We start from the raw sequence: 23,945 nt of genomic DNA, 5'->3' as shown, positions 1-23,945 counted from the left end.
AACAGTTGCTTCCCATAGAAAAAGGTAACATCACAAGATCAACAACCAATGTGTTCAAATGTGTGACTGCTGTGTCCTGTCCACTGTTTCCAGTTTGATATCCAGATAAAGATGTTCCATTGCACCACAGAGTCTTATCCAGGAGGAAGCAGCTTTAGCACACCTTTGACTGGTGGTGAGGCAGCTAATAGTAGGGTTGGGTACCCAGTTAGGTACTTTTATATGTACCGAACAAATTCCGTCTGTAGTATTGAGCACTGATTCACTTGGAATCAAACAGTACCATGTTAAGGTACCTAAACACACCCTTGTGACCTGGAGGAGGTGGAAAAGTAGGGGATTTTCCATGAACACAGCACTGCAAGTTTATATATTGATAAATAAATATTTTAAATTGAAAAACTTTGAGATTTTATAAAAATCAATACACAAAAGTGGCAAAATTTGGTACCATTGAGTACCAATACCGATTACCAGTATGGGCATTGATACCGTATCATGTGAAATATGGGAGGTACCCATCTATAGATAGGACCAACACTTCTGAATCCCTCTCTTCTTTTACAAATCATGCTGGGGGCGTGTTGAATAATAGCGTCACGATACACTGTATCTCCGTGACAGGAGATTGGTTGACAGAGACAGGAAAATTGACAAATCACCATTTGATTTTTTGGGGGCGGGACAAAAACAAAAGATCATAGGCCTTCGTGAAGTCCGAACAGTGGGCAGAGTGGTGAGAGCGGTGAAAGGAATAGCAGAAGACGAGAGTGAAGTTGTGGCTAGCTTATTAGCATTTTTTCAGCGTGTGTGAGTTTAAATTTCATCTGGTCGTGCTAGTGCCAGTGCATATGTCTTAATCATCTATCACAGGTGCTGTGTAAGACATTGTGGATTGAATTCTCCCTCTCTTCCACTGGCTCAGTCAGTCTCCTCCACCTGAACTCTCTGCTATTCGGAAGACAGAGTGCTGTCGCGTACACGCGCGTACTCACACGTATGCGCGTCACACACCGAAGGCAGACAGAACTTTAAAACGACAAGCGTTTCACTATTTTGGAGTCAGCCTTCTCACTATAAGATTTACGCTGCTCTTAACTCCCTTGATTGAAGGAAATGCTGCGTTAGAGCAGAGCTATGTCAGTTTAACTCACGACATGTCAAGTCAACGACTCTGATAAAGTCCTCATCAAAGAGTGCTGCACTGTTACCTGTCTCTGTCTCTGAGGTGTCCTGCAGCGTCTTTGGGGATGTTTTTTGTTGCGGAAAATGTTATTGATGTTATGATCTGTTTACATCCTGGTCACCCTCATTAAAAGATTGTAGTTGTAAAACGCTTTCAAATCATCATACTGTTTTTTTTCTGCGATGAAGTGAAGGTCCAGCTGTAGTACTCACGGTTCGCCACTGCGATACAGTGTGCCCTGCCAATAAATCCAATGAAGAAGAACACAATACAGGAGAAATACAGCAGCCGCTGTCACACAGGAAGTGACCATTCTTTCCACCAGTCAACAAACTGCAGTGTTGTAGCTTCACATCTTTGGATTGGATCAATTTAGAAAAATCATTTCCTTCTTCAATAAATAACCACTTAATAACCACATACCCTGATGACTGTCATCTGTGCATGTTCATTTCAGTTACTTATTTCAAAATTATACAAATATTTACAGAATAAACTGAGTTGAGAAGGGCATAATGATGCATTCACTGAAACTGAGGTAGAAGACTCAATTAGCTGTGATTTTAATTTTTGCCATAATCTCCCAGCCCTAGTTTGACTCTTTTCCTTCTGGGAGAAATAAAAAGGCTCTCACGTAGAAGTGGTACTTATATTCCACACTCCAGCACTTCAGGACCAAAAAAAGAGATACAAGGCTAAATTTTGTCCACCAGAGGCACCAAAGCTAACACAAGGACCGAGATCACTGGAGCACAGAGGTAAAGGCATTGTATGTGCCAGAGTTTCAACCAAAGACTGTATAAAGCATGCATGTAGTCTGTGCGGCCATACTGGACATGATGCAGGCTTCGAGCTTCCTTTCTAACAGCTAAAGGATGCCCATCAGTCACATGAGCTGAGCTGTGCCTCTGATTGGACAATCAGACAATCCTAAAACCTTCAAAACTGCAGAGTTTCACTGCAGAGTGAAATTCAGGCTGTAAACATGTTTTAATGCTGTATAAATCTGAATGTTGCCCCTTGGTTTTCATGTAATTATTATGTGTTTCCTTTTATAAATGAAGAACAAACAGAAACATTCACATAAACTTGGTAAATATATTTAAAAAATACAGAACACTTTTCTTGTCTTACAATCAAAAACATTTCATTATATTTACAAAATGAAAACAACTTTGTTCGGGAAAACTTGGTCAGTGTTTCTCTGTCTGTCCTGATGTTTCTTTGGCTGAACAGAGTCTGACATGTTAACACTGAATGCTGTGTGAGAGGAGCCGTTTCATCACATCTGATCATTAACTATGAATACTGAAATCTTTTTAATGGCTGCTTCACTGGCCACTGAGTGTTGTCATCACATGTCATCGAATGACAGGGTACTTCCACCAGATCCGTCTATGGTCCATCTCCACCACACCACTGGAGTGGTTAAGTTTTAATACTAGTCAATGAGTGCTTTTGGACCACAAGAACTATGATCTAGATTTAGTCCTGGAGTTACTGATCTTCAGTTAGGGCTCTCCAGCTAGCGCTTGTCTCTTTTAAGAGTTAGCAACCCATTGGCTGCAGTATAACCGATGAACATCCTCTTTGCTAACAGCCTGTCTTTCACCTGGTATCATCTCGACTTAATGGCGTCCAGTGTTGTCTTACTGCCCTCTCCTGGTCTGGTGGTGTAATACAATTACTTTCCAGCTCGATGTATTTAACATAGGACTCCAGGCCTTGGTGGAAACAGACAACAGTGGACTACAGGAATACCTCCTGCAAGAGTAGATCCAGAAACTAAAAGTTTCCAAACCACCTGATGTCTTTAGTCCCTCTGTCTCACCCTGATGTGTGTCTGTTCCATTTCACATCGAGCAGGTTGGAGTCCTCTTCTGCTGGACACTAGAGTAACAACTCATAGATATGCACAGAGCAGGATATGAAGCTTCACTGTGCTGATGTAAGAGGCCTGGAGTCAAGGTTTGAGTAACTACCACAAGAAATCCTGGACTCTGGTCAGACCGAACAAGGACCTGGTGGACACCCAGTGTAAAGTCATAGCTTTAGACAGAGCTCTCTTATCTATAAATAACAAACAGGTTTGTTTGTGTGAAATTATTTTGACAAAGCTAAAAAAAAAAAAAAAAAAACATTACCTGCAGCTGCACAGTGAGTCTATGGTCCAACAGAACATGATAAAACAAAAGCTGAACACTGTCAGTGAACAGCTCTAAACACTGAGCTCATACCATAAACACCACAACTACAAAACTGTTAATAGTGAAACGTGTGGAACACCACATTCAGTTAAGTCTCTCTTTCCTCTTTGGGAAAGTTTTTTATAAAATCAGTAAATCTTTAACATCAGGCTGTTTCTGTTTGAAGATAAATGTTCTGATTCATCGTGGCAGCGAGCACATGAGGCCTTCCCTCCCACTGGAGATGTAAAGCTTTCCTGAGATCATGAAACATTCCAAACAGATTAATTTCACCTTTGACAGATAATTTACTTTCATTTGAATATTCTCTAATAAAAAAATACTGGGGCTGCACAGTGGCCCACCTGCTAGCATTGGGCTGGTGAACCCCAGTTTGGGCACCCTGGGCCTTTCTGTGTGCCATTTGCATGTTCTCCTCATGCATATGTTGGTTTTCTCCAGGTACTCTGGCTTTCTCCCACAGTCCAAAAACAGGTTCATCAGGTAAACTGGTGATTCTAAATTTCCCATAGTCGCGAATGTGTGTGTCAGCCCTGTGATTGACTGGAGACCAGTCCAGGTCGTACCTCAACTGCTGGGATAAGCTCCAGCCACCGGCAACCCTGAACATGATAAACTGTAGGATTTTCACTGGATTGCAAGACCCAAAGATGGAGGAAGCATTTGTTGTCAATCTTTGGACTCCACTCATAAGGAGGAGTAGCTTGGTGAATGTGGAGGGGAACCAGATGTTGAGAAGAACTGAGGTTCACCTGCTCTTTCTGATGTTAATGGATGGTTGGTGGCTTGCACCTGTTGCTGTTTTATGCTAACGACATGGTTATGATTAGTCAAGCTGCTCTTCCTGTGGTGCTAGGATGACCGTGTTCCCACTGCCAATGAACCACTCCAGTGCCAACCATCTCCATCCTGTTGGCTCACAGCATCACAGTGTGTTCAGACACCTGTTTTTGTTTCACAGTCATTCCCACCTTCTTTTGTCCCATATCCAACACTTCTGAGCACCCACCCCCTAAAGTAAACTTGATGTTTTTCTTCAAACTTCAGGCACAACTTGATCCTAAAGACTCTGGTCTCATGGTCTTGCCCAAACATGGTCACCTCTGGGCCAGAATGGATTTGTACTACTATGGATCCACACATTGTCCACACACTGATGTCAGAGGCTGTTAAAGAAGGGAAACATCAGTGTTAGCTGACACATTCATCCCCACATGGCTGGAAAACATCAGGAGCAATGAAGAGACAATGACTCCGCCACTGAGCCACAGCCACATGATAGAAGAGAATATGATGGCTGCCAGATCGTGAAAACAAGCCTTCAAAAACAGTCCACCAACCAGGTGGCGACCTACGACATTCCCCTCGTGTGTAAGAAAGAAAAAGTGAAACTTTGTTCAAAGCTATTTTTACAGACAGTCATGCAACAATGGAAAGGTTGTCATTGCTCAGAAACATTTTACAATGTGCACAAAAGAACAAGGGAGAAAGCGCATCCATGCAGGGAGAGTGCCTGAAAGGTACGAAGCATGTATTGTCTCCCACAGTCAAAGTTTGCTCCATGTGGACTAAATGATGCCCAGGTTTTCATATATCACATCATCCAGAGCGTGGTCCATGGCTCTGTTTGAGCTCACACTGCTGGAAGCAGAGGAGGGGGGTGTGTCTGTCGATGGGGAAGGACCCGGTGGTGGTGTTTTCTTGTTGACTTGAGCGTACAGGTGGGCAAACGGGTCAGGTTTCTTCTCATTCCTCTGAGTCACCTCCTCTTTCTTAGACACGGGCTCAGTGTAGATCGGTTCCTTGTGTGTGCAACGCTTCATCTCTCCTTGGGTCGGGATCACAGTCTGATGGTTTGGGACTGGACTGATTTTGTCATACACCTCTGAGTAGACTGGATCTGGGTGATCAGCAGCGAGGTGCAGCGGTGAAGCAGAGGAGTTTGGAAGAGGACTGACTTCTCGGGAGCCAGGGGGTTTGAGTGGTAGAATGCAGGCCGGATCTACGTACAGAGCCGTGGTTGGTTGAGGCCCTGGTGCAGATTTGAGGCAGTCAGCAGGGTCAGCATAGACCACCTCTGATTGTCCACCAGGATGGCTGATAGAGCGGCTTTCATCTGTTGGGATTAATGGAAGAGGCATGAGGGTGATGGGAGCTGGCTGAGCTGACACATGCTCCGATGAAGCCACCACGTCTTCTAAACTCTCCTCTGAAGAGAGGGGTTTCCTCTCCTGCGTCCTCAGTTTTTCCTCCAGGAGTGCGCTCACATCAGGGACTTTGGGGAGGGGAGAATTGGGTCGGATGTTGGTGGTCACTCTCTCACTCCCCTGGTGGGGGATGCCTGAAGTCACAGGTGAAGTCTTGCGTTTGATGGTGCTCTGAATCAAGGCAAAAATCTTCTCAGCCTGCTGCGTCTCAAAGGTGAACGTCCCTGGACCAGACGCACAGCGTCTCCCTGCTTCAATGGTGAATGCCAGCTGGAAGGTCAAAAACAACAGAGTCAGGAAACAGCTTTAGTGCACCAGCAAAAATAATGAGATGATCACTTTGTTGGGATTCTTAAGTCACTGCTACCCCCATTCCATCAGTGTCTGTTCAGTGCTAGTGCTACTTCTCAGTTGGTTCTAATCACATTCTTCCTAAGAACCGGTTTCTTTTTCCATCAGTGACGGCACTGCCTGCAGTCGCTTGGTGCAAGGAGCGGCAACAAAGAGATAAGATGTTAGGAGTGTCTTAAAAAAATCAGTGTTTTTTCTGTTGTCTACCTTTCTTGTGATGGTTGTGACATTATTTTTCCTGACTGTCTGCTACACAGAGTGTGCTTATCTATGTATGTGTATGTGTGTATCTGAACACATCAGCCCTGAACTCTGCCATGCACAACACACAGAGCTTAAGTCACGTCAGTGCAAGAACATAGGGCAGAAATGACGTCCCATCATGTAAATAAGATAAATAGCATCTGGCTATTTTGTTGGTTCTAAAGTTCTATGGTTTCATTTAGGAGACGCTTTTGTCCAAAGTGACATACAGCACAAGCAAGAATTTAGACTGAAGGGAAAACTTTAGTAAGTGTGAGCAAGTGCTACAAGTTATTCAAGTCATTTGGCAGCAGGTGTTACCAGAATATATATATATATTTTTTTGTAGATGTAGAATAATGTGTCCATAGCTAACCACAGTTGTTCACTGCAAAAATATAACTCAACCTTTAACAACATTCAAAACTCAGTGGTAAATATTAACTAATGGCTGGATCTGAGGCATTCTGATTCATTCTACCCCTGAGGACAAAGAGGAGAAGGCTCAGATTAAGGGCCTAAGTGTTCTCTGAACAGATGAGTCTTCAGATATCTCTTAGAGTAGAAAGGGACTCTGTGGATCGTATAGAGTTAGGTAATTCATTCCATAATTTGGGAACAGCAGAGGAGAAGAGTCTGACTAGAGATTCAGAGCCGCTCTGGACTGGGAGCACCAGGCGTCTTTCACAAGCAGACCATAGAGGACCAGAAGGAGTGTAGACCTGGATGAGGGACCCCCGGTAGGCAGGAGCCATTTTTGTCAGTGTTTTGTAAGCCAGAAGAAGAGCTTTGAATTTGATTGGAGCTGCCACTGGAAGCAAGTGAAGAGAGATTAACAGCAGGGTGATGTGCTGTTTTGGTTAGTAAAACACCAGACATGCTGCTGCATTCTGGGTAATCTGCAGAGGTCTGTTAAATAAAATAGTGAGGTATATAGGTCTGATCTTGCAGAGGTAATGTATTGCTGCTATGATTTGCCTCTGGTTAAAGTTACAAATGAGAAACTCCAACAAAAAGAGCTTTGTTTGTGGAAACAGAAAGGATACGGTAACACTGACGAACGTACTGTGCTCAATCACACTTCAGGCCTAAAACCGACATCGTTTGGCCTGTGTGACCGCAAGCATGTCGTGCTTGGGCACGGTTCACTTCTCTGCTTTGGCACGCTTCAGAGAGTTGGGCTTCAGCATGGTTTACTTCGCACGGACATGAGGTATGATACGTGACGATACCCCTGCGCTCCTCTCATCAATTATTTTAAACAGTAGCTGGGTGTTAGAGAGCTGTGTGGGACCAAAACAACTTCACATAATCCAAAAAGTCTCTGAAGTTCTAGCAGTGCTCTCTGTGTCTCATTGTGCTGACTCTGATGAGATCGTGCTTCGTGTAGATAGACGCTTCATGATGACGTAGGCGGGCCATGCGTGTGTCTAAAGTCTGGTTCATTTTGGGGTAGTGTGACCGCCAGCCGTACTCTCCAACCAGGGAACAACACTGGGGGGGGGGGGGATTTTGTGTGTGTGACTGCGTCCAAAGAACCAGTGATAAGCCAGGCACCGGCATCAGCACCAGTTCGGTGGAAAAGGGTTTGAGCAGAGTTTTCATATTGTGTTGATTCTGTCGCCTCCTCTGGATGAGACCAGTAGTGTTAATTTCAGGTTGAAGACTACATTTCCCATGAGCAACATCACTCACTGCTGTCTCATTTGCTGTTGATCATATTTTTTCAAATGGAGCTGTTTACAGATAGATTCAGAGATTATAAAACAGTAAATGTGAAGGTCTAAAAATCTGCACACGCTCACACGCATCAATTTTCAACACATAGGAACATGAAAGCCTCACCTTATCTCTTCCGTAGCGCCTCAGCAGCTCATAGGGCCACTCCCTCACTAAACTCTTCTTCTGTGTTTCTCTCAGCAGCAGCGCCTCAGCTCCAACCTGCAGCAGGTATGACCCCTGTAGGCCACAGCGTGTCGCTGCTTCAGTCCTCTGAACCACCACCCAGAACTCTGATGCTGAAAGGAGGAAAGAAAGTGACACTTTATAGCTGTAACCCTCCTGTTTATCTGCATCTTCTGCAAAGATGAATGTGGTAAAATAACCCTGAACAAAGTCAAAGCCAATGGGTTGCATACTCCTGAAGTACATGTAATGATTTTTAGCACATGCATACACTAAAGTCATTTTTATGGGCACAGTTTCTGCTGTCTTTAATAAGCTGTTTTCAGTTCCTGAACTAAACAGACGCTATTTAAACAGAGGTTACACACAGATTTTTGGCAACACATGAATCAAATTCAAATACTTTTAAATAGTTTAATTGATTCCTGGTGAGCAGCAGTCGTCTAATCAAAAGTCTTTAAAGGTCACTGCTGTTGTGCGTTCAGTCAGATGTGAGGTCAAACTGAGACGACACTGCAGAGAGCTCGATCTCATGAGGTAAACATCAACGTGCCTTAGCTGATTTCACCTGACTGAATGAACTGTCCTGTAGCTTCCTGCTACAGCCTGATCCAATGACATGCCACTTTGTTTTTAGGTGAAGTACACACACTGGGAACAGCAGAGGAAGGTCTGAGGCAGAAATCAAGGAAGATGAAGAAGAAAAGAGTCGTGACAGGGAGATAAGACTGTTACCTTCTCCTGTGGAGGCATAGATCTGGTTCTCCTCCATGTGAAGCTGGTTAGAGCCTGAAATCCCGCCTCTCTGAAAGTGAACAAAGAGCAGGTTAGAAAGAAAGACAAACAAGGAGGAGAAGAGCATTCATCTCCAGACAATAGGTGCTTTTTAATCAGAGGAACCAGAAGTTTAGCTCCTGGGTAATAAATTCACCCCTGAAAACAGTCCGGGAACTTTGGGAGGTGTGGCCTGTGAGTTTCTAACTTTTCTGATGGTGGCCCCACAATGTCCCCTGATCTCCACCGTGCTCCAAATACGTGGAAGATTCATTTATCATTCCAGTGCCAAAAAACACAAGCCTCTCTCTTTGACCTCAGGTCCTCAGAACCCACCTCCTCTGTCATGAAATTATTGGAGGGCACTGTAAGGGACGAACTTATAGAGGATGTCTAGGGAGACCTGGACCCACTGCAGTTATCCCAAAGGGCATGCAGGGGCGCTGAGGATGCACTGAGCGCTTTACTGAGTTTTGCTGTGTCACACCTTGAGCGGAGAATTCATTTGCAAATCTGCTTTTTATTAATTTCTCATCTTCTTTGAACTGAATCAAGCCATGTTTCAGCACAGAGCCTGCAGAGCACTCATAAAATCAACACAGTCTGTTTCTATTTTATCTGCTAGACCAGGGGTCTTCAACCTGTGGCTCTGGAGCCTCATGTGGCTCTTTGACTCCTTTCCAGTAGGTCCTTGTAGCTTTAAAAAAGTATTATTGAAATAAAGAGTTTTCATTTTTTCTTACAAAGGATATTGATAATTAATGACACTGACTCTACATAAATCATGGTTTAACATTTTGTTGAACTAAATCTTCATCCCATCTGTCAATAAAGCCTGCCACCGCTCTACTTCACCTCCTACAACATCAACAGCCCACCAACTTTCCATGCACCTGTGGCTAACCTCAGGTTTTACAGCCCTGGTAAGATAACTAGATCTACAAAAAGACAAATCTGGAAGAAAACACAGATTTTTAAGTCTGTTCTGTTTAATTCTGATTCATTTAACTGCCAACATGTCAGCTCGATATACATGTTTTATATGTGGCAAGACATTAGCAAATAAAAAAAAAAAAAGAGTTTAGCAAAATAATCAATATATGGTGTCCAATTAAAGAATTAAAAAAAAATCCAGAATTTTGCATTTAAAAAAAAAAAGAACAGCAACTTTTATTGTTTTTGGAAATTTTTCAAAAAAATTCTATTTTTTTTTTTTTTTTAATGAAATTTTCTCTCTCTCTCTCTCTTTTTTGGGGGGGGATTTCTTTTTTTTTTTTTTTTTTTAAACCTGCAAGAAATATATTTCTCTTTTATTTCAAAATTATTTGAAATTTTTGCATTTTTTCAAATTTTATTTTATTTATTTATTTTTTTAATTTTTGCATTTAAAAAAAAAAGGTAATTAACTATCACACCACATATGGAATTGCTTAAATAAAAAAAAAATGTGGATCATGCTTTGCTGCTAGGTGCACTTCAACACATTGGCTTATCTAACTAAGCAGCTTCCTTGATGAGCTATTTGGAAAATAGATCTCAGTGTGTTCAGATGGCTGGTTCCTCCTCTTTTTTTCTGGAGGTCTTCAGGGGTGTGCCTCAAGGCTCAGTCATAGGACCTATTCTATTTTCTGCTTATATTAATAGTTTGTACATAAATATTTTGAATCCCTCTAATCATTTTTTATGCAAATGATACTGTCATTTATTGTTCTCCGCTTGAATAATTCAGGCTTTTCAGTATCTGCTGTCTGCTTTTAATGTGGTTCAGCCCTGTCTGCATAAAGTCAAAGTAGTCCTAAATGTAGAAAAAAAAATAAACTGATGGTGTTCTCAAACAAGAGTGAGTTGCTGGGGAACATCCCTCCAATCTTTATCTCACAGAGTGTTCCCATTGAGCCAGTGCCTGATAACAAATATCTGGGCTTTCTTACTGATAGTAAGCGCTCTTTTACAGCTCATATTGCCAACCTTGTTACTAAACTCAGGGTGAAAATCATCTTCTTTTACAGAAATGAATCCGGCTTCTCCCTCAGAGCTCAGAAATACATTGTATCTACAACGTTTGTACCATTGCTTGATTATGGTGATGTCCTGTACATGTTAGCTTCAGCCAAATGTTTACAGTCTCTGAATGTTGTTGATCACTGTGCTCAGAGGTTTGTCACTGGTTGTAGTCTCCTCACTCATCACTGTGAGCTCTGTACTGTTTCTAGCTGGCCTTCTCCAAAAGTTTGCAGGTTCACTCACTGGCTGGCTCTCATTTACAAGGCTCCTCTTGGCTTGGTTCCTCTATTCCTATGACTGCTCCTCCAAACATGAAAGCCTTTATGCCTTGGGCTCTCAAGATAACATTCGACTACTTGTGCTGTTTTGTTCATCTGTCACTGCTGACTAAGAAAAAAAATGACAGATCTAATTCATCATCATAAAAACCTTTATTATTGCGCTTGGCATCTTTTTATGTGGGCTTTTTATTTTTGACCTTTCAGCTGTTTTGTTCCTGAGTAACCGCTGGTACAGACAGTTCACACACCTGAAACGTGCTTTGACACAGTTTCTCCACCCACTCCACGCATTCGTCTTTGAGAGCAGCAAACACCATGGTCCTGTCCTGAGTCTCCACGCAGAAGGCGGACATGTTGTCCTGCACACAGCACAGAGAGCAGCTTTAAAATAAATCCAGCTTAAAGACCTAAACACAAACTGAGCCAGGAACAGGACAGACCCACCATGGGACAGGCCTCTGCGTTTGGAGGCAGTCTGAGGACGCTGATTAGCTCGCTCAGTCGGACCACCTTCATCTTCTTGTCCTGAGCCTGGTGGTGTCTCCTGACCCCGGGACTGTGATCGCCTCCTGGTGGACACATAACGAAGACATGGATGCAAGTTTGTTAAGAAACTTTTTTTTAAATAAAGATTATCTGGAGCAATACAAAAAGACAGAAAGATTATTCAAAACAATACAATAAGTGAAAAAAAGCTCCTCCTTGTAGCTCCATGACCTGCCCCCTGCTCTCTGACACACAAACACTCTGATGGAGCAGACGCTACATGAGACAACTTGTCTATGGCGCTGCCAAACAGCCTCAGGTGCTGGCATGGAGTGGGAGGTGTGACAGGAATGCTGAGTGGATGAGAAAAAGAGCAGGCCTGCTTTAAGGAATAGGAGAGGTCTAGTTCAGCTGACAAACTTTTCCTCAAACTCTTCAGTTTATAACCAAACATCGAAACACTGTGGATGTGACATCATCACTCAGTCTGATGGTTTTATGTTTTCAGAAGAAAATGGGACATGAATAAAGGTGCTGTGTCAAAATGTCAGTCTGATTGTAAAGTAAGCACATATGTTTTAGAAACAGCAGCTAAAGCAATACAACATGTTTATTTACCCATACTGCACTGCAATCATCAGACGCAGTGTTCAATGGAGTCTTAAAGAAAGAGCTACAAACAGACAACATCTTCCTCACCTCGTTACCCAATCTCAGTGACAAAACAACTGACAACAGACGCATTAGACAAACATCAGACTGAGCCATTAAAGGCTGGGACCAGGGTGTCTTTAGCTGGACAAGCCAATCTGTTCTGAATGAACTTCACAGTAAACCCTTGAGCAGTGGCGGCTGGTGGAGTTTTATCTGTGGGGCTATGACTACAAAATAGACGTATAGTAATAAGCAAGTAAACGTGCTAGGCAGTGGTGTGCTGTCAGGGGAAGCAGTGCCTCCCCTAGGCTAACAAGAAAAAAATGTATATATCATTTTTTATTTTTTAATAAAAATATTTTTTTTTCAGTTGTTCGTATACAATTTGTCTTATTTAAAAAGTAAAAAAGGAAATTGCTGATTTTTCAATAAGAGGGAGGCTAACAGATGGGACAGACAGCGTTTCGCGCTGGCTTCATGCTTGTAATGTGCGTCAGAGGCAGAGACCGTTTACTTGAAATTTCAATGTTTTGCTGGTTCGCTCATGCGTACTAAGGTCTCACGCTGATTAACGTGGGCATCGATGAGACACAGCGCTTCTCTGCCTCCGCAGGTTGTAATACCGCTCCCTCTTTGAGGTCTCACGATAGCTTGTTAGTGCAGATGTTTGATAGAGTATACCAGAGGTCCCTGGCCTGTGTTCTTGTGTTGTTGAGATTCTGGTTATTTTTGTTCGTATTTTGCTCTTTCTCCTGTGATGTAAATCCTGTAGAAATTCAGGTGAACGTATATTTCGGGTTTTAATTAGCATTTTGTCTTGTTAACTCCGGGACTTCAGTCTGTCTCTGAACCGTAGATGGGAAAGCTGATTAACATTTATTTACTTGGCTCGTTGCTGGTAACCGGTGTCTAGGAGTCCGGGCCAAAGTGAGGGAAAAGACTAAAGAGGAGGAAAAAGGTGCACCTTGTGCACAACCGCACATTTATAGAGGAAACAAAGACCAAAATAATGTACTCCAGCCCCACACACACCATGCATGCACTCAGACCGTCTCGCGTGCGTACACACACACACACACACACACACGCACACACAGCACAGACTTTCACCGTGTTAAAGGGGCAGGGCTGGCCAGTAACAGTTTGTATTAGGAAATGTGAGCAGTGCACCGTATATATAACACACACAAAGAGAAATTTCAACTTTAGCTGGGTGCCAGCCTCCCTCGTTATGGACCTCACCACACGATACTGGTGCTCGGGTATCACACCTGTGTATTAACATCAATGAAAACAAAAAAAGCAACATTATACTGTTAAGGTCCGCGCTCTTTCACATTCACCTTCTCCTGATACGTTCTCCTCTCAAAAGGTAACGCTATGAGCGACTTCACTGTGTTATTTATGTTTTCTCTTTCCATTTTACGTCTCCGTCTTATCGTCTCCTACTCCTGACCTGTCAATCAACAGCACTTTATAACAGACGGCTGTGACGTTGGCTCCACAGCGGGAGGGTGGTGGTATGCTGCATTTAGCTCTGGGCGCAAGAAAGGTTAAATATACAAATATATAGATGTAGTTCAGGACATTATATTTTATTATTTATTTTTCTTTTTTAATGTCTCATTCTTCAAAGTACTGTTGATGGTAATGACAGTGGGGCGGCGCCCTAGCGCCCTCTATTGACCAGCCGCCACTGCCCTTGAGCGTCCTCTCTCTGTCATCTCATCATCTTTCTGTGGATATATGTAAGGGTCTCTGTGTTAGCCCTGTGATTGGCTGGTGACCAGTCCATGGTGCAACCCGCCTCTTGCCCAATGACAGCTGGGATAGGCTCTAGACACCTGCGACCCTGCACAGGAGCATCGGTTAAGAAAATAGATGGCTGGATGTTTTGTGTCAACACATCAGAAGAAAGGGCTTCCCCGTGGTCCAAGGGTTTATTGAGTCCTTAAGTATCTTTAACAGCGTGTCTGGTCCGGTCACATATTTGAGCTTCATCGGGCGGAGGAGCTGAGGCTGACAGCTCATGATGCAAAACGAGCAACCAGCACAGAGCTGCAGAGTTTTAGGGGCCTGTTCACTTTTGAATATCTGCAGCAGGCTGCTCTGGGACCTGACCTGGACCTGGATCTTAAGACAGAGCAGATGGGGGGCGGTGTTGTAGCCCTGCGGTCCACTTTGGTGAACTGACTTCTAAATGTGAAAAAGTTCAGCTCCCCCTTTTTACTCCTGGCTCCAACTGATTATCCAAATCTAACTCTCCAGATGTAACTTCAAACTTTCTTCAAACTTGGTCAACACTGTGAAACACCCGAAGCACTGGGAAACTTTGTACACGACTGCTACTAACAGTTCATGTTTTCCACCTGCCTCTAAATGATCCAGACACTGCTGACTTAGATGAACTCTGATAATAAATAAACACAGCAGAGGTCCTCAGTATGAGACGTCTCCTCTCACGGGCCTGTCAGCTTGTATTTCCTTTCCTTTGTTTGTCCATTGCCTTAAAGTTTGTTCAGCCCGCTGAGCTGTCTGCTCGCCGTTCAACCTCAGTAAATAAAGAAAATAAAAACATAACCCACTGTCCTTTTATTCCACAGAGACAGAAAAAATATTACCTTCAGGAGGGAAAAGGATATGATGAAATGCTCAGGGAGGTATTGTTGGTCATAATAAACCCAAAGTGAACTGATAACCTGTTTATTTAAGCAGGGTATGGCTCAGATTTAGCCTCAGGAGTGAAAGTATTTAAAGATAAAAAGCGGGGTCAAAGAAGAAATAAACTGGCTGTACATGCAGGATTTCTGAAGTTAGACTGGGATAAAAATTCAGACTCAGTGTTTTGAACTGATGCTCAGTAGAACTAGGTGAACTCGAGTCTGTGCTCCCTACCCGATGACCATGACCATGTGATCCCTGCGCACACTCACAAACGTACGTCTATCAGAGCACTAAAGCAGAGTCAAAGAAGTTTGCCTTTGTTTACAACATGACACATCTGTTTTGGAGATTTTTTCAGGTTCTTTTAACCAATTTCTCTTCTCTGCCGAGAGTGGCCGCAATTTTACGCCATGAATTATTAACCACTCGGCTATCACGGTGATCTCTGTGGGGAGAGTCATTCAGTTGGCTGTATTTCTGCACTTTGACCACTAGGAGATCCCGTTCTTCCGACATCTTGTCCCCGCTTCTCTGTCCGGCAGGTTAGAAATTTTCCGCGTGGAAGGGACCATGTAAGGGGGAGTGGGTGCAAAAATGCACAAAGCAGCACTTTAACAGCTCATGAAGACACCTCAATAGCAGCAGATGTGAGCTCACATACTGGTACAGCAGTCCATGTTTGCTCATCATGAACTGTGATAGAAAAGCAGATAACTAAATACTTTGTCCTTGTCTATGCTCCACATGGCGTGGACCGGCTAACCGGAACTTCATTCCAGAGTGTGTAACTTGTATTAGCAATGAATATAATAATATTAGCCAGCATGCTAATTAACTTTATTGATAGAAACATTGTCTTGGTGTTTAATGTAATGTATGACTTATAGTCAGAAGATACAGAATTTACTTAATCTCAGAAATACATTTGTTGTTAATAAATATTTAAGCAGACAGTGTCTCTTGCTAGTGTTTTTCAGTTTAGTTTTCATCTTTTCAATTAATCTTCCACCTTCAGCAGTTTTATTATGTTCAATAATAATTTACTTCTGTTATGACTTTGTCTTTACAGCTTGCATTTTCCTTATCAAAGGAGAACAGCCTTAAACACAACCTGATCAGAGCTGAATACCTGATAACAACCTGTGGGGTTAAACATTTATGTAGTCTTGATTTTAGTGTGCTCAGGGGTCATTTACATTTAAAAACTAGTTCAAATCAACTTAAGTAGTAGTAGTAGTAGTAGGTCTTTATTTGGTTTGTAAGGCAATTTCATTTACATGCACTTTTCCAACTCTCTTATTTCCTTTTCTGTCATTGTCAGCTTTAATCACGTTAAACATAATTATCCAACAACAAAGTTGTGGCTAGTGAAAATGCTGGGTGGCTAGTAACTCTGGGAAACCACTAACCACAGTGGCTGGTGAGTAAAAAGGTTAATATCAAGCTCTGCTGAGGACGCATGAACAGTGATAAACCTGGAGAGTGGTAACCGTGTGACTGAGAGAAGAAGGTTTTTGTTACTTTGAATTGATCCTCAGGAAGGACACTAAGGACACGGTCATCCAAACCGTGCCGTGCTTAAGCACGATTGCCCCCCCGCAGCGCTGTTCCCCAGCTGGAGAGTACGGCCAGCGGTCACACTACCCCTGTATGAACGGAAGCGAATCGTGCTTGAGCAAGGCATGGTTGCCGTCACACTGGCCATACCAAACGTGCTTTAGGGCTGAAGCGTGCTTAGGCACGGCACGGTTGGCTAGTGTGACTGCATCCTAAGTGATAAAGTTGATCTGTGATCTGACCTGAGACAACATCTAAACTTTACAAGCAACTGTAAAGCCTCTGCAAAGCTAACAATCACTGCAGACTCCACACCTTAAGTGACGCTCAAAATGGTTCAGGATCAGACTAATATTTGTCTAACACAGTATCTTTAAACTTAACGCTGGGTAACAAACAGGGATGTGTCATGAATATATGAGAATCAGACAGGATGAGTTCAAGCCCTGGTGTGGAGTAGTATCTGTAACCAGAAAGGATCAGGTTAATGGACCCTGATGGTAGAAGGGGATAACTTAACTTAGTCTGAGTAAGGACAGGAGTCTTTTTGGAGAAGAGAAACACAACAGGAGTCACTGCTTTTCCAAAGAAGTGGAAGATGAAGAGTTTATGAGAGAAGTTGATTCTATATAAGTCTGAATTTTATTACTTTATTAACTCACTGTGAGCATAAAATGCTGCTTTGACTGTACAAACCCAGAGTACTCAGCATCTGATGTCAAGTTAAGGCAGATCTTCTCCCAAACTAAAAGCTTTCATTTTCAAACTTTTTTTTTTCTTTTTTTTTGTCCAATCTGTACTTTAAAAATCTGTGGGCTGGTCAAGTCTTAATTCATTTTATTTTCTTACATACTTGTTTTGTTGACTTGTTGCTGTTTGGACCTGTTTTTTTTAAAAAAGGGACTCTGCAGTGAACCAGCTGTTATTGTGGCACTTTGAGGTCAGCTCGCTCGGTGGGAAGCATCCCCATGGACCTCAGTCCTGCTGTCCTCATCAACACCCTGCCCTGCTGTTTACCTCGTCCTCTGAGCTTCATGAAGCCAAACACACAAAATCACAAAAACACACTGAGGCCAACAGGTATATCTGAAACAGTTTAAACAACAGTGACACAGTGTGCTTTACTTTCTGTTTTACTTTCTGTGGGGGCTGGGTGCGTGGTGAAGTCACTGTTAGTTCTAGCTTTCACTTCATGGTGTGAATTAGGTTTTATATTTGGAGTGAGCCAAATTAACCACACTAAAGTAAACTTTTTCTTCGCTTATTTACAGTGGGACCAATATTAACTGTCTGTCCTAATGTCAGGGACAGGGCTGATCGCTGCATGCTCTCTTTATTCTGAAACATCATGATCATGAAGCAGGCCTGTGGAGACCCTCAGGAGTATTGCTCCTGTAGGTTTTTCTAATGTGATTTAAAAACACCATCACAGAAAATAAATCAGAAAAACTTGATCTGTTTACCTTGTGGTCAAAAATATTCATTTGAACTTAAAATATATGAAACCAACCTGACCAGATTCATGAAACAAGAAAAATGTCCTGAAATCTACCTGGAAGTAAGAAAGAGAAGAAGACAGAGGGAGGTTGTTACCGTTGTTGTTGTTAAAGAAGAAATGGGAGAAGTTGAGTATTTTTTGTTGTTTTGCTGGAAGAACTGGTATTAAGAGCATTTTCTGATGAGTGTAAATCATCAGATGTTGGTCCAAAAAGATCAGGAAGAAATGAAGAGAAACCGGAACAAAGAAAGGCTTCGTCTCTGGCTACTTGCACTGTTTCTAAGATACCATCATGCTTCTAATTTGTGTAGTTTTTAGAAATGTTTACTTACAAGTTATTATTTGTATTTAATTACAACATCTATTTATGAACACCCTGGCCCCCAACTAAACTCTCACATCGATTGTTTAAAGTGTTTATGCTTGATATCTTGCAGCTGCCTGTAATATCACCATCACTAATCCTGGGCTTTGATTCAGCGCTCAAACCCAAGCACCATGTTCACATCTATATATTAATGCAGGCCATACATCAGCTGCACCATCAGGCATCCAGCTGTGGTGAGTTTTTTCCTGATCTTCTGACGAAGGCTGCACTCTCCTCTCTCTGCTTGTATTCTTCATGGCTTTATGTCACAAACCACAGAGACTGATCAAGTCTGTGTGTGACCTCAGAGGACATGAAGAGCTACAGCTTTAAAGGGGACATATCATGCTTGTTTCTCCTTTTCACTATGCCAGACTAGGATGCCTGCAAAGCATTTCTGCCCTCAGTACAAGTCATTTAGTTTCTTCATTGCCCCACAATAGAGTTCTCAATATCCTCATTTTAGGCCATTCTGAAGATCTCATTGAAACGCTCTGTTTGGAGAATGACCTCCAGTAACCTCACAATGTCACAGCCCTTTGTGCTCTGATTGGTCAGTTCTATCAGAGGGGCGGAGGGGGTAGAGCCAGGGGGCGGTTTGTGCAGCATGGCAGTATTTACAAAATCGCCACATTGAATGGGGCAGACCGAGCGAGTTTGCTGTTTGCCAAAACTTCACCGTAAGGCATTGATAGCACTAATAAAATGGCAGAGTGTAGGATACGTCCTTTTGTATTGGACCCCGAGTCAGACCCGGACGGTTCTGCAGCTCAGGAGGAAGAAAATCCACCTGGACACAGATCATCTCAGGACGCTTCAGTGTGGTGAGTCAAAGCGGTACTGTAGCATGTATAGTTTATACGTGGAAATACAGGCAGACTTCACCAATAAACTATTTCTATAACAGGGCTCCATCCTGCTCCTTCACTTTTCTCTGTCTGTTTTATCCATCATGCTGAAAGTGTAGTCTAAAGATCGCCTCTACCGTCAGTTCGTCACTATGTTATTACCGCAGCATTATTGTGGTCCAGGTTCATAGTGCATGTCAGAACAAGCATGCAAATATCACAGTCTCACAAGTATTACGACGTCTGCTAAAACCACAGTGTTTTAAGTGCTAATTCACCATGTAAAGCCGAGCTGCTCAGCAGAGCAGAGTCCCTGCATCCAGCACTCAGTCAAGTTAGCCAGAGCTGGTAGGGAGCTTTATTTATACTCGGCTCTTGGTGGGTGTATCCCTCAGTGGCAGTTGTGTGACTAACTGACATCACAGAGGAGGAGCTGCTTTGCCAGATTACTCCAATAAAAGAAAGGATCCTCATGTCGTCCCGACGGTCGAAATCTTGCGGCCAACTGGCAATGACCTATTTTCAGAAGCATCAAATCTCGTTCTAGGATATCAGAAAAAATACAATATCTCATTTTTTTTGAAAATTCAGGGGATGTAAGGTCTTGTTTTATAATTTATTATATTATATGTAAGTATTAAATCAGGGATCAGCATGATATGTCCTCTTTGAGCTAACATCACATCAATGTTTGGATCCAGTTTCTTTCAAACCGATGACATATCTTGCTTCTTCTCATTCAACTGGAAATCACTTCACATACTACAACAAGAGTCTGGAGTGCTTTGATCCAGCAGACAGAAAACCACAGCTGAGAGTTAGGGTCTGCAGGACTGACCTCTGAACATGTCTGGGTATGTTTTAAACTCAGGTCTTAACACAGCTTTATCTTTCTATAGAGCAGTTATCTCAGTTGGGACCCTGTGAATTCCTAAACACTGAAGCAAATTAATATTTTAATGGAAAACTGAAACTTTTATGTACCTCCCACATCCTGGATCTCCAGACGACCCACTCCACTGCTGCTGTGAGGGAAGAGAGACAACCACACCGGCTTCCATTTCTGACAGAGGGAGGAAAGGGAAAGAGAAAGGGATGAGGCAAAGGCAGCAGAAAACATGGACCTGGTCTCTATGAGGTCCTTTCTGCTAGAGTTATGAAGCCCATCGTTCATCTGGGCCGTACTGAAAATGCTGAACTCCATCAAGCTTTGTACCAGTTAGGATGAGGCAAAAAGGCGGGCTTAATACTCTTTAGAGACAGCTACAGGGTTCCCACCTGTCAGTTAAGTTCTCCATGTCCTTTAACTTGTGTGAACAGTGTCACATTAACCATGGATCATCAAAGGTCAGACAGTAGCAGCGGCACATCAGACTGACACTGGTTCCACATTTAGGTAATGCTCTCCTGCAAATTTCTAAATGTGTGATGGAATATTCCTTTAAATTAATAAATCCTGCATCTGACAGGATGAACTATTTGAAGCTGTCGCCATGGTTTCAGGCTACCACACTTCAGCAGAGCAGCACTTATCTGTAAAACAAAAAATAGATCTATGTTTTAAATCTACACAATAATTTAAGTTTCTACGGGCAATTCAACGTGATGAAATTCCTTGGTTAGAAATAAGACAATAATTTTCAAACAGCCCTTATGAAAATAGCTTAAATTAACTTTTATTTGAAGTCTTTATTATTTTTAATCTCTTGTTTTAAAGGTAGGGTCTACAAGATTCTCCTAAAATTTAAATATCAACTTTTACAGGAATAACCTGCTCAGTCATCAGCTGTGGGCCTTTATACATGTGTGTCAGTGTCTGTGTTTGCCTCAGATCCCTCCTGTGCCTGGATGTTGATGTTTTAGGATTTTCTGGATGAAGAGAAAGTGTGGTTACCTCAGCTAATCACAGCACGCCCAGTGCGCAAGTGACTTTGCTTTGTTGATGATAGCGAGAAGAAGCTATTCTGAGCGGCTTTGATGGTGGACACAACACAGAGGACGAAAAACATTCAAAGTGAAATTAAACTCCAAACAGAGCAGCATGTGACAAAGAGGGATGCAAGTTAGCTTTCTGCTAACCAGGTATGTATCAAAAACCCTGGATTAGCTTGGGATAACGTGCCAAGTATAGTGCACAGCTCTTGAGTCTCTCCTATGTAGAACCACAATGCTACAGGTGGTTGCTGGGCTTGAGAGAATGTGTGTTCATGTATTCACAGTCGGAGGCTGTGGGTGTGTGCTGCTGCTGGCACTGAGCCAAGAAAGAGGAGCCCACTTTGAATGTTGTGTTTACTACACACTAAAAACAGTTGGGTTACAATAACCCAATTTGGCCTGTTTTATAACCTAACTGCTAGGTTTTTATAGCACCAGCTAAGCGGCAGTTAGTTTAACCCAGCAAGGTGGGTTGGTCTATTTTAACATGATGAGATGCATTCATTAGTCTCCCAAATGCTGTGTTAAGTTAATTACAATGCTGGGCTGTTTAACCACATATATATATATATATATATATATATATATATATATATATTTTTTTTTTTTTTTTTTTTAAACATATTTCATAAAGCTGTGGAGCACTGTCAGCCAGTCCATGCTGTGGAACATGGACGACAGGTCCGTGCTGTAAAGCACAGACAGCCAGTCTATGCTGCAGGTCGCAAACAGCCGATCTGTGGTAAGGTGTTCAGACAGTAAATCCATAGCACTAGCGGTAAATGCAGCCTAAAATTCCCACATTGCCTATAGTGATGTGAAGTACAGTAAAGTCTGATATTCACAGCGTTCCCTCTTAAGTCACGCTTAAAAAAGACCGTCACAATAAAAATTACTTTGCTAAACCGATTAAATTTATAATAAAATTAAAATAATAATAATAACAATAATAATAATGATAATAACAATAATAACAATAATAATAATAATAATAATAATAATAATAATAATAATAATAGTAATAAATAATAGTAATAAATCAAGACAATATCTAAGAGTGAAACCTTTTCAGTGCCACTTAGAAGTTCCTCAGGGATTTCAGAAACTTGACGAGTCAAATTTTTTCCTGCCATATCCTGCCTGTTACATGTGACACAGAGAGTCATCATTAGTCACCTCATCACTGTACTGTGTTGGTATCCAGGAGTGTCCCCGTGTAAATAAAACACACCTCTAATGCCGTCATTCCTCCTTCAAAATAAAAGACAGCGTGCATGCCTGCTTTAAACTAACACAAACTCATCTTTGAGTGAGTGTCTCTGACCTCTGACCTGTGGCTGAGTATTCCCAGCGTCACGTTCAGCTGCTGTGAGACTCAGACTGCAGTGTGTACTTTCTGTCAGTGCTGTTCAGGAATGCGCCGCTGTGTTTGAACTTGTTCTTTTGGATTCCCACTCTGCAGTATCTTCAGAAAGTCTGACACTTTTTACTCACTGAACATGCTCTGATTAAACGTGCTGAGAAAATAGAGGTTAGGTTTTTTACAGCTGTTAAACACACTGAGCTTTGTGTCATGCTGGTTAATTATCCTTACAAGACCTTATCTGAGTTACTCATTCACTGCACAGTAAGTCAGTCTCCATAAACATCACTGCATGTGTGTTTTTACCACGATCGTCTGTTCAAACCTAGCTCACACACACCTGGCTGGTGACTGAGAGTTAAAGAGCAGTGTGAACCTACCTTTCCAGCCTTGTGTGGTTGAAGGTAAACCTTCCCTGTTTTGCTCTGAGAGTCCATCTGGGAAACAAACGCTGTCAGTGTTGGTCTTTGGATCCTGGAGCAGTGTTTGGCTCTCCAGACTTTTTCCCTTTGAAGAGGAGTGGAGGTGGGCGTGGCCACAGTGAGGCATGCATGAAATATGATCCCCACCTGTAGAGGTGAAACTGAGATTATGTAAGTGTGTGTGTGGGTGGGAGGGGGGGTGAAACCTTTACATTTTTCTCCGCGTTGAACACTAAATACAGTTAAAGTAATAGTGAGGAGTTCTTAACTGATGTGGACAGAGTTTTCCTTAATAATACTCTCTAGTTTGCAGTTATTATCCCTGCAGAGATTAAAGCAAAAAAAAAAAAAAACATCTTTTTTTTTTTTTTTTTTTTCAGATCTTTTCATACTCCCCCCGCAATAAGCTGCACCACTCTTTAAGAACGGCCCCTTTTCTACCGTACAGTGCTTTTATAAAGCTTTCAATTAAAAAGGTTTAATGCTACATTAGCGCTTCAGTTTCTGTAATACAGCATTTAAGCTGTAAGAAAACTTAAACCTACACTATTCAAATATTCAAGACCATAAGCAGAAGTTTCTGACAGCAAATCTCAGCAAAAAGGGGACAGAAACTTTGATCATAGAGACCGTTTACACGACAACGGTTCCATGGTGAAACACAAAAGTTTTGTAGCGTTTGGGCCTCGCACTTAGACGGGAACAGCGTTTCAGCCGACCTAAAACACATATTTTGAAAACACCCTCCAGAGTGGGATTTTTCTGAAACACTGCCTACATCATTACCGTGTAAACAGTAAGACGGCATTTTCAGTGGAAACTCTGATTTCACACTCCACTTTGCGCTAGCGGATGCAACAGTCCAACAGCATCGGCTCAACTCTACTTCGGTGGAGATCTCTAAAAAGCAGCACCTACAGGCCTGGCATGCCTACTACAGCATGCAGACACATTTTTTTCCCTGCGTTTCAGCATTTTCAGATGATACATTTT

The 23,945-nt window shown here is 42.3% G+C and overlaps 1 protein-coding gene across 1 annotated transcript; it reads right to left on the bottom strand.

The window, feature by feature from the left end:
- Window positions 1-4,961: 4,961 nt before the first annotated feature.
- Window positions 4,962-22,967, bottom strand: dok1a (docking protein 1a). The gene is made up of 7 exons (XM_074696899.1): window positions 22,911-22,967; window positions 20,217-20,295; window positions 11,603-11,724; window positions 11,407-11,517; window positions 8,835-8,904; window positions 8,040-8,212; window positions 4,962-5,870 (listed from the first exon to the last, which is right to left on the bottom strand). The coding sequence occupies exons 1-7, from the start codon at window positions 22,965-22,967 to the stop codon at window positions 4,962-4,964; spliced, it is 1,521 nt and encodes a 506-aa protein (XP_074553000.1).
- Window positions 22,968-23,945: the final 978 nt, after the last annotated feature.

The sequence above is a fragment of the Halichoeres trimaculatus genome, unplaced genomic scaffold (assembly GCF_033239565.1).
Source record: "Halichoeres trimaculatus isolate MK-OKI-2021-1 unplaced genomic scaffold, fHalTri1.1 fHalTri1_scaffold_2, whole genome shotgun sequence".
Lineage (NCBI taxonomy): Eukaryota > Metazoa > Chordata > Actinopteri > Labriformes > Labridae > Halichoeres > Halichoeres trimaculatus.
This window is presented reverse-complemented; position numbering and strand designations above follow the sequence as displayed.

What these genes read in the sequence shown, in the direction of transcription:
- dok1a (XM_074696899.1), bottom strand. Translation starts at nt 22,967, where the DNA reads ATGGACTCTCAGAGCAAAACAGGGAAGGTTTACCTTCAACCACACAAG. An exon ending in AACCACACAAGGCTGGAAAG is followed by an intron (nt 20,296 to 22,910) that starts GTAGGTTCACAC and finishes TCCCTCTGTCAG; the next exon opens with AAATGGAAGCCGGTGTGGTT. An exon ending in TGTGTCAAAGCACGTTTCAG is followed by an intron (nt 8,905 to 11,406) that starts GTGTGTGAACTG and finishes GTTCACTTTCAG; the next exon opens with AGAGGCGGGATTTCAGGCTC.